The sequence below is a fragment of the Talpa occidentalis genome, unplaced genomic scaffold, assembly GCF_014898055.3.
Source record: "Talpa occidentalis isolate TD23 unplaced genomic scaffold, MPIMG_talOcc4v2.1 talOcc4.3, whole genome shotgun sequence".
Lineage (NCBI taxonomy): Eukaryota > Metazoa > Chordata > Mammalia > Eulipotyphla > Talpidae > Talpa > Talpa occidentalis.
In genome coordinates, this window is record NW_023603184.1 from 93077771 (window position 1) to 93091888 (window position 14118).

General features: G+C 39.2%; 1 protein-coding gene across 12 annotated transcripts in view; it reads right to left on the bottom strand.

Annotated features, from left to right (window-relative positions):
- The window catches only part of RBMS1 (RNA binding motif single stranded interacting protein 1), a 211357-nt gene that overhangs the window by 88141 nt on the left and 109098 nt on the right, over positions 1 to 14118 (bottom strand). For 8 of the 12 annotated variants that reach the window (XM_054699777.1, XM_054699781.1, XM_054699782.1 and 5 more), the window contains exon 2: positions 1510 to 1685. In XM_054699777.1, the coding sequence (XP_054555752.1) occupies positions 1510 to 1685 (176 nt within the window). Of the gene's footprint in view, positions 1 to 1509; positions 1686 to 3625; positions 3698 to 14118 lie in introns of those variants that run through there. The other 4 variants (XM_054699778.1, XM_054699780.1, XM_054699774.1 and 1 more) reach the window with 3 other exon arrangements.

Genomic DNA, 14118 nt, shown 5'->3' on the forward strand with positions numbered 1-14118 from the left:
AACTAGCAGAGGAATAATTTGTCGTTTTGAAATCCTTTCTCTGTTCTCTTACATATCAAGAACTTGAGGGTAGCTTCATTCTTTTGTTTCCTACTAAGTCATATTTTTAGCTCCTTAGACTTTATGGCACTCTATCTACCTGTAATTACATTGCAAAAGCATAGGAAGACGCCAGTAAAGGCCAGCAGCAGACAAGATAGCAAAGGCCTATTTGTGGTCTTCAACAGCTGCAATAGGGCAGGGCACATTGGCAAAGTTCCCTCTGACACTGTGTAGTCATGACAAACCCCATGAGCCAAATTTGCTTTCAGAGCAGTCCCTAGGACAGAACGTTATTTCACTGCTCAGGAAGCAAAGGGCTGCAACGTCCTAGAGCACTGACCCCAGAGAGCTCTGGGAAAGTAAAGGGGGGGTGATGCTACAGAGGGGGGCTGGGACTAGGGCTTGGGGAAGCACTCCAGATCCTAAAGAACCACAACCTCCTGTCCCACCCTCTCTCTAAAAACAAAACAAAGCAAAATCACCACTGCCTCTTTAAGGAAGGCCAGATGTTACTTTTAGTGCCAGTTTGGAAATACTGTCTGAGGTGATTTTGAAAAAAAAAATTTTTCTTAAGAATCAATGAATCTATAGTTTACCTGGGAAAACAGAAATGGGAAGCTACTAACCAGATGTGGAGAATGGGAATTTTTTTCAGGGAATAGGAAACATTCCTAGTAGACAGATTCTTGCTCAGTTACAAAAAATTCCTTTTATAAGGAACCATTATTGCCTTTGGATAAATAAAAAATGTTGTTATACATGCAGGTTTTATAGCTCGGTGATTAGAGGCTTTTAGCATTTACACAATGATCCTTCACTGAACAGTACTTTTGGCTCCTTAGTTTAAATTAGTGCCTTCTTACTTAGTGGTTAATGTCACTGCAGCAAAGTAGCAGCTTATTTATATTCAATTCATCAACCACATTAGCATATAATGCAAATTTACTTTGGAATTTTATGCTTATGTGTACCTGCTTCACAAGACTCAGAAAGGGTGGAAGGCGAGTCCCTATCCTCAGAGATGAGAGACAACCCAGACTACAAAACTACAGGTGCTAGGGAAGAAAAACCACTATTGCCCACGTGGAATTGAGAGTTTTACACCCATTGCGGACAAGATTTGTGGATAACTATCTTTCTGATAAACATTGATGATTAAAGTTTCTCTTATTATGGGCTAGATCAGCCCCCAAAGGTTGCTTCTACAAAAAATGAGGCCTCCTCAACAGGACTGAGCCCTAAGTTTTTCAAAAAACTTCCTATTTCAATTCTCATATGCCACTAAAGTCAAATTCTATTGAGAAAATACTCCAATTTCATTTGTTATATTGTCCAAGGACTGAGAACTTGCAAACCCTGTCACTGTATTGATAATGAGGGCTCCATTCTTATAACATGATTTATACCACTCTATACTATGATCAAGGAAATCTTTAGCAGCTAAAAATAAAAATAACTGCAACTTACGGTTGACACAGCTTCACCAGGTCCTGGTCTGTGGTGTTGGGAGGCAGACCTCGAATATAGAGGTTGGTTTTGCTAAGCTGATCCCATCCTGAGTTGCTGCTGCTGCTGCTGTTGTTATTACTGCTGGTGGTACTGGGGCTGGGAGGGGCCATGGGGTGGGCTGGAACCAGAGACTGCTGAAAAACAAAGATTGAGAGTGTTAATAGGCATTAAGCACCATTCAGAGAGTGTATGACTTCCAAAATAAAATGGGTTACCAAGATATAAACACAGATTATCTTAAGCTACTTTAATATGTAAATTTTAATTTATACCTTTTTAAAAAGATCTGTTCGCTCTACCAAAAAAAGCCCTTGCTTTAAACATGGAATTAATAATAAGATGTTACTAAGTAGAATATTCTCTATGTGCACCTTAAATATGACTAAATTTATGTCAGATTAATTTATTCACATATTTTCAGGAACATATCTACTGAGACTTAAAATTAACTCTCAGGAAGTAACATGGTATTTTAATATATCTAGATTTTGAAAAGGCTTTCAAAATCTAGAGAACATTTGATTGAAAGTTGCTGATAATTTTATTAAGGCAACTCAAAAAAAAAAAAGATTACTCTTCAAGTATAAGAAAGTTAGAGATGTATCAAGATGCTCAAATAAGGAAGACTGCACCCAGATCTAAGACAGGCACTGGACTTCATGGAGACATCTGGATAAGATTCACAGGCATGCTGCCTTGTGCTCTGGCTAACCCTGTGAAATTTAACCCCTGTGAGAATGGTGTAGTAGTTGGAATCCTTCCCAGACCTCGCAGCAACCAACATAACTTTTATAAAGCCTACAACCAAGGCTCAGTGTGGTTTCCCAGTCAGCAGCCACCTAGCAAGGATGTCTGAAATTATACTCACACCAGATAATTCCCTATTAACCAATCAAAGGAAACCACATTTCTCTGTCCCTATGCCACACACATGACTTTGGGGAAGCAAAATGGTTCAGTTTGAGATAGAAGTGAGCACAACCCAAAGCGTCCTCGTAGTAAATACTCAGCAGTTTCACACTAGGCAGGAATTTTTTCATTTCTAAATAATAAATTTACTAAGTCAAGGACCTCACCAAATGACTGAAAATGTAAAGTTAAAACATTACTCAGACATTCAACAAAAAAATTCACAATTTACAGCCTGATCTTTACTACTGTAAACATAGGAAAATCAGGCATAGCTGAAACACAATTACCTTCCACTTTCAAAAGTTCAGAAAGGGTTCCCCTTGTCATAAATGTAACCTTGTCAGCAATCTCAAGTAGCCATTATGGATATCTGGCTCTGCACTACGTTTCTGTATAGCCAGCTTAAGTCCATAATCCCCCAACAAACTGGGGTCCTCGCAAATGCAGATCTGTAACTCTGGATCAGAGTCCTGTACTCTGCAGATTCTTCTCAAGGTCCTTACTAGGCTCACCTGTGTCCAAATAGCACTTTTAGAAGAAGAGCAAGAGGGTTAAAAATAGTGAATGTATAAATGAAGGCTGAACTTGAACTGGGCACATCATTACTGCCTAATCCAAAATAAATGTTCCTAAGAATATATCCTATCACATCTATTAGATTTATGCCCTTAATAAGAAGTTACACTCAGATCTTCCCTCACATCCCTCCTTTTTTTCTTCAGGGGTTAAAGATTGCTTCCTAGATGTAAATTTAAGAATAAGCTCTGTCCCTGGCTCTGCCACAGATGGTACACCTCCCAGGTCCAGCCAGGAGACACTAAGGTCTGTGTTCCTTCTCCAAAGTTACTCAGCACAACTGCGAGTAGCTACCTGCAATTTCCTCAGCCTCTCCTACTTCTCACATCAGTTTAGAACAGAGGAACTCAGAAGCAACACACACATTTGCCTCCCTGCCCCAAGTCTTTGATTTACACACAGAACTTGTATCTGTAGACAAAGCTAGACAAGACTGATTTATTTTTTTCAAATCACCTTTGATTAATGTCTGAGAACCTGTCCTTGCCACAAATCACACTGTTATTCACAGTAGGGCCCAATCTGTTCAGAGCAGCTGCGGGGTGGGGGGGGGGGCGTTGGGGGGGGCACGAGGGGATGTGGTCACCTGGGATAAGACTTGGACTCGTCTGCAAGAAACGGAGGATGAACTCCAGTCCTGCATCTCTGCGGGATTATACCAACATGAAGCAGATGAACCAGAGGACATCTTAAAGATGGCGTTCCAGGTCTGCATCAGTTCTCCTCTCTGCTTTTCCCTGGTGGGAAAATGGAGTACCAGGCGTGGACTTGTACCATTAGAAGAAACACTTAGGGGTGTGATTTATTTGGAGATGATCTGGGCATGGAAATGGTAGATTTTTATTTACATATTTATTTTTGGCATAAGTAGAGCTATGATTTACATTTCAGAATTTATGTAGTTGATTTACTATATCTTTGACAGGTCTCCATATTTACAACAACAATGTTTTCCCACTCTGGGAAGTAGGTGGGGAGGACAGTCAGCCTGCTTCCCCTGTTCTTGCCCCATGGGGGAAGGAAATCTGGCCCAATGATCCCAGATGGGAGAATTCCCTAAGGATGACTGGCTTGCAGTGAAGCCTGTACAGGAAACTCACATTCAAATGTTATCCTAACAGCAACTATTTCTCAGAACTAGCTCAAGAGAAAGATACCTGAAAGATTCACTGGAGACTATATATTAGGTCGTGAACTTTTTCTTTTTTGGTGCAGAAAATTTTGCATCAAAGATTAAGTTTTAGAAGGTGCTGAAATTTAAAATTTATTTATTTTAAAGATTTATTTATTTATTTATTCGTTTATACAAGCACTGGGTACAGTCAGAAGCGCGGGAGGGTGAGAGAATTCACCAGAGCCAGAGCGGGGAGCAGAGCAGGCAGAAGGACCGAAGTACACTGCTGAGGGGAGCAGCGGGCAGCAGGAGAGGTCTGCACGCCTTGTGGGACCCTCCTCTGGTGGCCGGGGAGCAGTCAGGGATCGAACCGGCGCTGCAGAGGCTGCAGGCAGCTTCGCAACCCAGTGCTCAACCGCTGTGCCACCAGGGAGGCCCTGAAATTTAAAATTTAAAGAATGACACATGTGAAAGAAGAAAATTCAAATAATAGAGCTGTTTACTCCTAAATATCCAGAATGGATTAATGATAACTGTAATAACATAAGCATAAACACCATCATACACTGCACATTTAGTATGTGCCAGATACTGTGTGGTACGCTTTTATATGCACTGTTTTATTTAAACCCAATGAGGCAGGTACATTATTGTTCTCCCACTTTGCAGAATAAGAAACAGAAACTCAAGAGAGATTAATAATAATATATCAAAGTTACACATTTAATAGGTGGCAGGGGTGGAATCTGAAACCAGGTTTGCCAGTCCTCAAAGAGTACTTTAACTGTCCAATCCCTAAACACATTATTTGCATTCATTAATTTTTCTGTGCCTATCTGCAACCTAATTACTACACTGAAGTTTCTCCAAAATGTGATACTTAATACTACTGATGGCGGTATCATTTTAAAGAAAGAAATTTCAATGGTGTCTTTATGTTAATTTAATGAGCACACAGTTAGCATGTTTTACTTTTATTTAACAGTTATTCTTAAAAAGGTTGGTTTTTTTTAAATTTCTATTCTAAAAATCTTTCATTGACATAAAAATTCTGCCAGCAGTTTTTGAAAGTTATAGTATATTACTGCTAACCATAAGAGTCAGGATTTTTAGAAAAGTTTAACTTAAACAGTGAGGAACTGAACCTGCACTCCCAGACTGAAATGCAAACACTGACAAGTATTTAACTACAACTTCAGTACTCTTGGCAGTTCAAAAAAATTACATTTTGTAGTTAGTTATATGCCTCAACTGCACAAATGATAAATTAAAAAAAAAAAAGGAGGGGTAGAAGGAAGGTATTTTACCAAACTCTACTTAATCACTAGTTGTCCTTCTAACATTTTGTTGCTTGAAGCACCTAAGCTGCCCTAGATTTTGAAAAGACACCTCTCAACAATCTGAAAGAAGCATTAGCTAATTCCCACAAATTAACCTAATTAAATAAAGGAACTGGGTGGCAGAAGACGACAGCTAAGTACTGATCATCGGACAGAAGCCTGGTAGTCTCTCGCCACTGTCTCTGGCCTGATTTCACCGCTTCAGGGCAAGCAAACAAGCAACCCATATCAAGCTGTCTACCCAAGAGCAGGAAAGCAAGATAATTCAGTTTTCACAATAATATTTATGTGGCTTAATTTGTGAACAAAAATTGAGAGAAAAACAAAGTTGATGGTTATATTAGCAGACCCTTTCTGCAATGCCTGCAGGAGTATGTAAGGGCACCAGCAGGAAGATGCTTGTCAGCACTCAGGGAAAAAGAGCACTCAGGGAAGACTTCCTGTGTGGAAGCACTCAGGGAGGACTTCCTGTGGGGACGACACTGAGGGAGGACTTCTCCTGTGTATAGTTTTGATGCTGCCATTGCAGCAGGAAGTGGTACTCATCTCCTACACTAAAATACAGGATGGTCAACAACTGGCAAACAGCAACAATAAATCCATTTTCCGCTTCATCACACTACCCTTCTTACCCCAACACTACACTAGCCGACTCACCTAAACACCGTACCTTAAAAAAAAAAAAAAAGGCAAAATTAACCAGGTGTGAGCTAAAACATATATTAAGACAATCAAAAAATGAAATGCTGACATTAATTCTACTGTCTCATTTCCTTCCTAATGCTTAAGCAGGCTAAAGAATAGCACTCTGCCTAATCTTTTGGCTCAAGCTGTTTTCCTTTCCCTCCTCTTCCCTACTTCATAACTTTCTGAAGAATTCTAATACATATTGAAGGGAAGAGAAATGTAGGATTTGCCTTTCAATTATCCTCAGGTCTTCCTTAAGGCTATCATCCTTATAGCTTAAAAAGGTATAATCCACAATTTCCATCTCCACTCTGCTGCTCCTTACACACACACACACACACACACACAGAGTTGGGGGAGAAGACCACCACCCCAAACAGCTGGGAGGTTTAATAGATGAACTCTTTTCTTTATCCGAAAGCAAAATAATCACTATAGTTGGCCTGAGAGTAGATAGAACTTGCAGTATGATTTTTCACCAGTAAATACAGACTATCAAGTCTGGCATGAACTGGGTACACTGCAAAGACATTATATTGCAATAATTTCATACACTGGCTCCTCTCCATAAATTTTCAGATAGAAAAGAAATTTAACAATTTAAGGGAATTATCCAACCAGAGGGAGAGAAAAGCACCCAAATGGGCCACTTTCACCATAATTATGATGTTTTCTTTGTTTCCTTTTAGACAGCTGAGTGGTTCAAGGAGAGCTAGAAATAATGGCTGAGAAAGATAAAGCCCCTGGCACAGCGAGCTGGGAAAGCACACATAGCTGAGAAGTGGGAGGTGAAGTAGCAAGAGATGAAAAACTGGCCAGGACGCTGATGTTCTTCCGGGTAAAGCCAAGATGTCAAAGGGCAGCAACTATATTAAGGAAGAACAACAGTGCCTGGTCACACGTGTAGACTCTGACTGATCCATAATGCAAGCAGGAGGGCAAATGAGCAAATAGCAATTAATCCCATATGATGCTTGGATAGCAAAGCTTAAACACACAGCAAATTAGTTAACGAAACTGGTTCTCATATTATCATTGTCACTTGTTGGGAAACTTTGCAGCCTCTAAGAACATGAAGCTAAGCAACTGATTATTCAATTATTTTTTTGTTAGATTAAGTCGATCAAAGGAGAGAAGACCAAGCTGTTTGTAGTTATTCAAATAAAATTTAAAAGTAAGAATTCCAAATAGACTTCACAATAGACCAAATAGACTTCTCCAAGATAGCTATTAAAACAGATTCTTGCATGTTAAACTGCAATCTTTACATAGAAATATCTATACCTAAGTCCGTGAATATCGTATCATTTTCTTAGACTTCAGAGAAAATTCATTTAAATCTTGCATTGAATAATAAACATCTTTTGGATAAAACACGACTGACTGGAGGGAGATAGTATTACAGTAGTGAAAATTAACTTAAAACATTTTTAGAAATTATAACAACTTGGACAAGCTTTGGGGAGAGGGAAGCAGAGTTAAATGGTTGTGAAGGAAGCAGGAAGAAATAAGGGCAAGCAAGTGCTGAAAATCCACAGTAGAAAACATACCCTAGAGACATAAGATTTCTTAGGTCAAGTTTCCTTCCAGGTTCCCCAGGTAACTAGATTTCCTATCCAAATACATTTAAAAGTTCTGGTTCTATGTTGCAGCATGCAAACCAATGGTTCTGTTCCCTCCAAAGGTTTTTTCAAGAATCCCACTGACACCAAATTGCCTACTGAGAACGTGGACTACGAAACACATTAGCATTCTTATAACACTACGCCTTCTAGCTTTTGTCACATTTATAAGGGCAGAGAGAGAGAGAGAAAAAAAAAGAAGCCCCCATTAATATAGTTAACTGACTGTTGATAAAGGTCTAAAAGCAATATAATGGAGCAAAAATAAAATTCTTTCAACAAAAGATACTGGAACAGGCCTCCCCTGGTGATGCAGGAGGTTGAGCTCTGCGCTGTGAAGCTGTCCGCAGCCTCTGCAGTGCTGGTTCAATGCTGGCCCGCCAGCTAGGGTCCCACATGGTGCGGTAAACCTCTCCGCTCCTGTCACACCCGCTGCTCCCCTCAGCAGTGTATTTCGTCAGTCTGCCTGTTCTGTTTCCTGCTCTGTCTCTGGTGAATCCTCTCACCGTCCTGTGCATCTGACCTGTACCCAAGTTGCATAAATAAATAAATAAATCTTAAAAAAAAAAATGATACTGGAACAAGTGAAAATCCACAAGTAAAAAACAAATCTAGAAATAGACTACACCATCCACTGGAATGAACTCTAAGTTAATCATCAACCTAAATATAAAATGTGTACCTATAAAGTTCCTGGAAGATAAGAGAAAACCTAGATGATTTTGGGTCTAGTTATCTAGGATAACTTTAGAGATACAACACTGAAGACAAAACTCATGAGAGAAATTGATAAACTGAACTTCATTACGAGTGAATGTTTCTGTTCTGTCACAGGCAGTATCAACAGAATTTTAAGGCAGAATCTGGGAGGAAATATTTGCAAAACACACATCTAATAAAGAACTATTATCCAAAACATATAAAGAACTCTTAAAATTCAATGTTAAAAAAAAACTTGATTGAAAAGTGGGTGAAAGACCTTAAAAGACACCTCACCAAAAGATACACAGGTGAAAAATAAGCACATGAAAAGATGCTTTATATCATGTGTCATCAAGGAAATGCACAATAAAACAATAAAACACATTACACATCCATCAGAATGTCCCAAATCTGGAACACTGACAATACTAAATGCAGGCAAGAGGTGAAGCAACAGGAAGTGGCATACATTGCTGGTGCGAATGCAAAATAATGCTACAGTCACTTTTCAAGACAGTTTGGCAGTTTCTTACAAAACTAAACAAATTCTTACCAAATAATTCAGCAATTACACTCCTTGGTATTTACCTAAAGGAGCTGAAAGCTATAGCCACACAAAAACCTGCAGAGATATGTTTATAGTAACTTAACTGCCAAAACTTGGAAGCAACTAAGATGTCCTTAAGTAAGTGAATGGATGGATAAACTGGTATAACCATAAGAGAGTATTATTCAAAACTTAAAAAAAAAGCTGTATCCAGTCATTGGAAAAAAAGAAAGGAGGGGGGTTAAATGCAGAGTGCTAAGCAAAAGAAAGAAGCCAATTTGAACAGGATACAAATGATTCCAACTATATGGCATTACGGAAAAGGCAAAGCTATGAAAACAGTGAAAAGATCAGTGGTAGCCAGGAGTTGGGGGAGGGAGAGGTGAACAGGCAGACAGAGGATCCTTAGGGGAGTGAAAATACTCTGATGATGTTATTATGGTATACACATGTCATTATACATTTGTTCAAATCCATAAAATGCCGAACGCCAAGAGTAAGCCCTACCATAAACTATGACACGCTGGGTGGGTTATCATATGTCAATCAATCTAGGTTTTCCTTTGATAACAAACATCCCTTTCTCATGAATGATGCTGGTAATGGGGGAGGCAATGCCTGTGTGGGTATCGGAGAAATCTCTGTACCTCCCTCTCAACTTTGCTGTCAACCTGAAAGTGCTCTAAAAATTAACTCTTAAAAAAGAAACAAGACCCGGCCTCCTCTGGTGGCGCAGCGGTTGAGCGCTGGGCTGCGAAGCTGCCCGCAGCCTCTGCAGCACCGGTTCAATCCCCGGCCACTGTCTAGGGTCCCACATGGCACGCAGACCTCTCCTGCCGCCCACTGCCCCCCTCAGCAGTGTATTTCAGAAAATCTGCCTGCTCCGCTCTACCCTCTGGCTCTGGTGAATTCTCTCACCCTTACACACTTCTGACAGTACCCAGTGCTTGTATAAATAAACAAATAAATAAATCTTAAAAAAAAAAAAAAAGAAACAAGACCAATATGTAGATAGCAGAGTAGAAAAATTAAAACTAAGTTATTCACCTGAAAACTAGAGAGCCAAAAGTTTAAGTGAGGAGCATTAGGTTCAAATCTTCCTTAAAGGAAAACACATTGATTTGGAAGGAAAAACTTTTAGCAGTGGGAGGCTGGCCTTATCTACCCTAAATTGCATCACATATAAAGGTGTGGTATGGTACAGGGTCTAAAAATAGTAAGACTTCAACCAAGGAAAGACCAGGGATAAAAGGGCCTGGGACAGAAAGGTTGAAGGCGGCTTCACAGAGCAGGTTGATGGCTGAGAGAGCTGAATATTAATGGCAAGTGATTAAGAATGGAAGGAACCGTAGATCTAAAAGCACTGAGGAGAGGAGAGAAAGGGCTAAAATAGAGACACAGGAAGGCGTCTTCATGAAAGCCAGTGGAAAAAGGTTCAGAGGGTGTGCTAGGGCTAGAAAATTTCCCACGGAAGGGCAGCATTGCCTTTATCATAACAGTTCAGGACACTTCGACAATGCTCTGAATTTCCTGCCTCACCCTAATGGAGTTGGGATTCCAACCTTGACAACTTCCTTCCAGTTGTTTTTAAAGGTCTATGTACAGAGTACAATTTGTATCTTCTCCTAGTGTCTCCCAATATTTCTTGTAAGTAAAGAATTATTGCTGAGATTGCAAAGTCCTCAGGGTGGAAATTACCCATTTTAAAATATGCTTTCTTCACATTAAACAATACTTACTGAAAGCATTATAGTGGTTAAGTAAACATTAAAGTTAGAAAAATTATGACTCAGCTTACCCCCAAAAAACCCCAAATGAATTCATTCAGGTTAATTTTTTTAGATGCAAAGGGGCATGTGAATGAGTGTGCAGTACTATTATGGGTTTCACTAATTAGCCCCTAGAGAAAAAAGCATTATCTGTAGTTCCAGGAAACTGAACCAGTATGTGAAGTCACCCCGTAATAGTCTGAAAAACGAAATCTTCTCTCAGAGTGTCATGATTTGTAGTATAGCCAAAGTAAAACATCTAGAAAAATTTTGAGATAATACAATTCAAAAAATTAATAATTACATTTATTTATTTCTCTGCTTACATCTGATCTGATATGGGTGATTAGTGTGGAACAGCTGTCTATTATGTATCTCTACGTATATGTCTGTGAGTGTATGAGAAAATAGAAAGGACAGGATGGTTGTCTCTGAGATACATTATCTCTGACTTTTTAAAAAAACTTTTTTGCCTGAGATTTGCCTAAAAAGTTAACTTTTGGCCAGGTTTGCAACCCTGTATACACATACAGGCAGAGAAATATAAAAAAAAAAACCCTAAAAATTTGGTGCAAGTTATTTTCCTTTATTAAGTGCAATGTACCCTAGTAATATCATTTCTCATCTATTTCCTTGAAAAAGAAATGCTGGTAGCAACCTACTAAATAAATCTACTAAATATCACCCCACACAGGTTAAAACAGTGGTCTGCTGCATTTCTCAAAGATTGGTGCACATGGGAATCGCATGTGTTGTTAAAATGCAGATGCTGACCCAGTCCTTTGGGGTGTCCCAGGATTCTGCATCCCCAGCAAACTCCTAGGGCAAGACCACATGCAAGGCAGAATGCAAGGCAGCACTTTGTGAGGATGAATTTTAGAAAGGTCCTCTTCCGTCTTTAAGGAGCCAGCTGCCATTCATTCACAAAATGAGACTAAACCCTCTATCTGAGTTCCAATCCACTATTTGCTCAAAATCATATGATGTTAAAGCTAAGAGAGGTATCAGAGATCATACAATCCAAGAGTTATCAACAACAGGTAGAACAGAATATCAAGAGATGGCAAGGGGCGGGGGTAGTATTCTTATTTTTATCAAAAGGAGCTAGCTTTAGAAATTTTGAGAAACACTGAGTACAAATTCCTCATTTTTCAAGAAAGCTGAGGACCACAGAAGTCAAATCATGTAGGCAAGGTCAAAGAGCTAGATCAAGTTAGAACAACTAGGTCTCCATTCCCATCACTGCTGTCAAAAAGCATGAGTCTTAGTTTGTCCCAAGGATTGCAGCGAGAAAAATGGAGCTCAAGAAGTCCTCTTAAAGAGTTTTGAAAAGGACAATTGATATGCTAGATTTGTTAAGGCATCAAAAAAAAAAAGTGTGTATTTCAGAAATCCCTTTTCACCACTTGTAGGGCATCCACAATAATTCTAGGTAACTTAAGGGGATGCTTGTGTCTCTACTAAATATCCAATTTCTTGCTTAAAATGGGGAGGGGGATTAGCTACTAAATTTATAATTCAAAATTCCTGAGAAATTCTTGGGAATGGCATCATTTCTATTTTTGCATTTGTATTTAAAATTTGTGCACAAAATGCATGATTGTTATCAGTACCATCTACAAGAAGATACAATGATAGCAACTTGCTGCCCTTCTGTCAGAGAAGTACATCCACAGTCAACCGGCAACTTAATAGGCTTAGAGTAGAAACCTGGGAAGAATTACTAGAATTTACCACCCACCCTGGACTTCCTATACATGTCACAAATTCACATAGGGAACTTTTTAACCTGTTTCTTTACAAAAAAAAAAAAAAAATAGATACTATAAGACTTCTTTTCCTGTTTACAGTGTTTGTTTTTACCCTAAAGCTTCACAAAGACTATGTTCATTTTAATTCTTTAAGATAAGCTGGTTTTACTTGTGGAGTCCCAAAAGTTAGGTGAACCCAGCTCCTTGTGATGGCCTGTACAATTGGAGAACTGTTTTTCTTTTGACCTGAAGAAGCATTTCTCCATTTTTGCATGTTTCTTCTATGTCAGCTTTCTCTTGATTGATACTGCACATTTAGATTGAGAATCTGCTACTAATTGAGGGGAGAATTTCTTTTTCGGAGCCAGCTCCAGCTCTGTGTCTGATGGCTTCAGAGGGCTGCTGTCAGCCTTGGAAATACCAAGGTGCCCTGGAAGACAACCAGCCCCAATGCTGGCAAGGATCTTTCCTCTCTCATCTTTTCTGAACTTCATTTTATGGTAAGCAGAGATGTGGGAAACTATTTCAATATTTACATAAACCAGACATGATGTTTTTTCTTTTACTTTTACTATTATTTCACAATACTCTTTGTTTAGAGGAGGGAGTTATTACACAAGAAGAAAAAAAGCGACGCTGTTAATCTTCCTAAACACCTTTTTTCTGTTGCTAAAGTTAATCATAAAGCATTAGTTTCATCATCTTTACCAAAATCAAGTGAAATACACAATGCTGGTTATTGAAAATTTCAAAGGGAGCTTCTTGCTAAGCAATCTTAGACAATAAACATAAAATTGTGGCTCTCCAGAACCTCTGTGTGTTTGGAGGCTGTACAACAGCACATCACTCAGCCCCTACACTTAAGATTTCCCATCTTTAAGTACTTTCATGGTATTTAGTTGCATTGTAATAATAAATATCTTGCCTCTGCTGCACATACTCAAACATGTAACCTTTCAGTCTCAATCAGGATCCCATATTAAAGTAATTTATTAGCAACAAGTATCCAAATTGGGTTCACAAATTTCTGCCCTTGTAAACAAACACATACCACAAGGGAAAAAAATGAAGAAAATTGTGCCTAAGTGGAAACTGGCTTTGGGAGGAGCCACACTCAGTGACCAGTGAAGGGGGACCAGCTGTATACCCCACCCCACCCAAACCAAAGCAGCAAGTGAGCAATTTTTCAGCAAAGAGAAACAAAGGCCTAGCCCCTACATTGCTGTGGGTCTCTGCCAGGGCAGAGCAGACAAGAATGGTGGGCAAGGCATGGCTGTGCTCTGCCAGGATCTCTGGATTAAGTGGACTCAAAGCAGCAGACTCAGAACTTCAGAGCACCTCTACATTATGGAATCATTTTGCTAAAAAAGAAAAAGATGCAGCAAGACAGGAAGAGTACAAAAGCAGTTTTTAAATCTCTATTTCTCCATACAGACATCATAAATTCCAAAAATTCTTTTATATTTTGGACTAGATTGAATCTCAAAACAGTACACTTTGTCCAACTTGAAAATCGAAGTAGAAAATAAAGGAATGACCTAAGAATG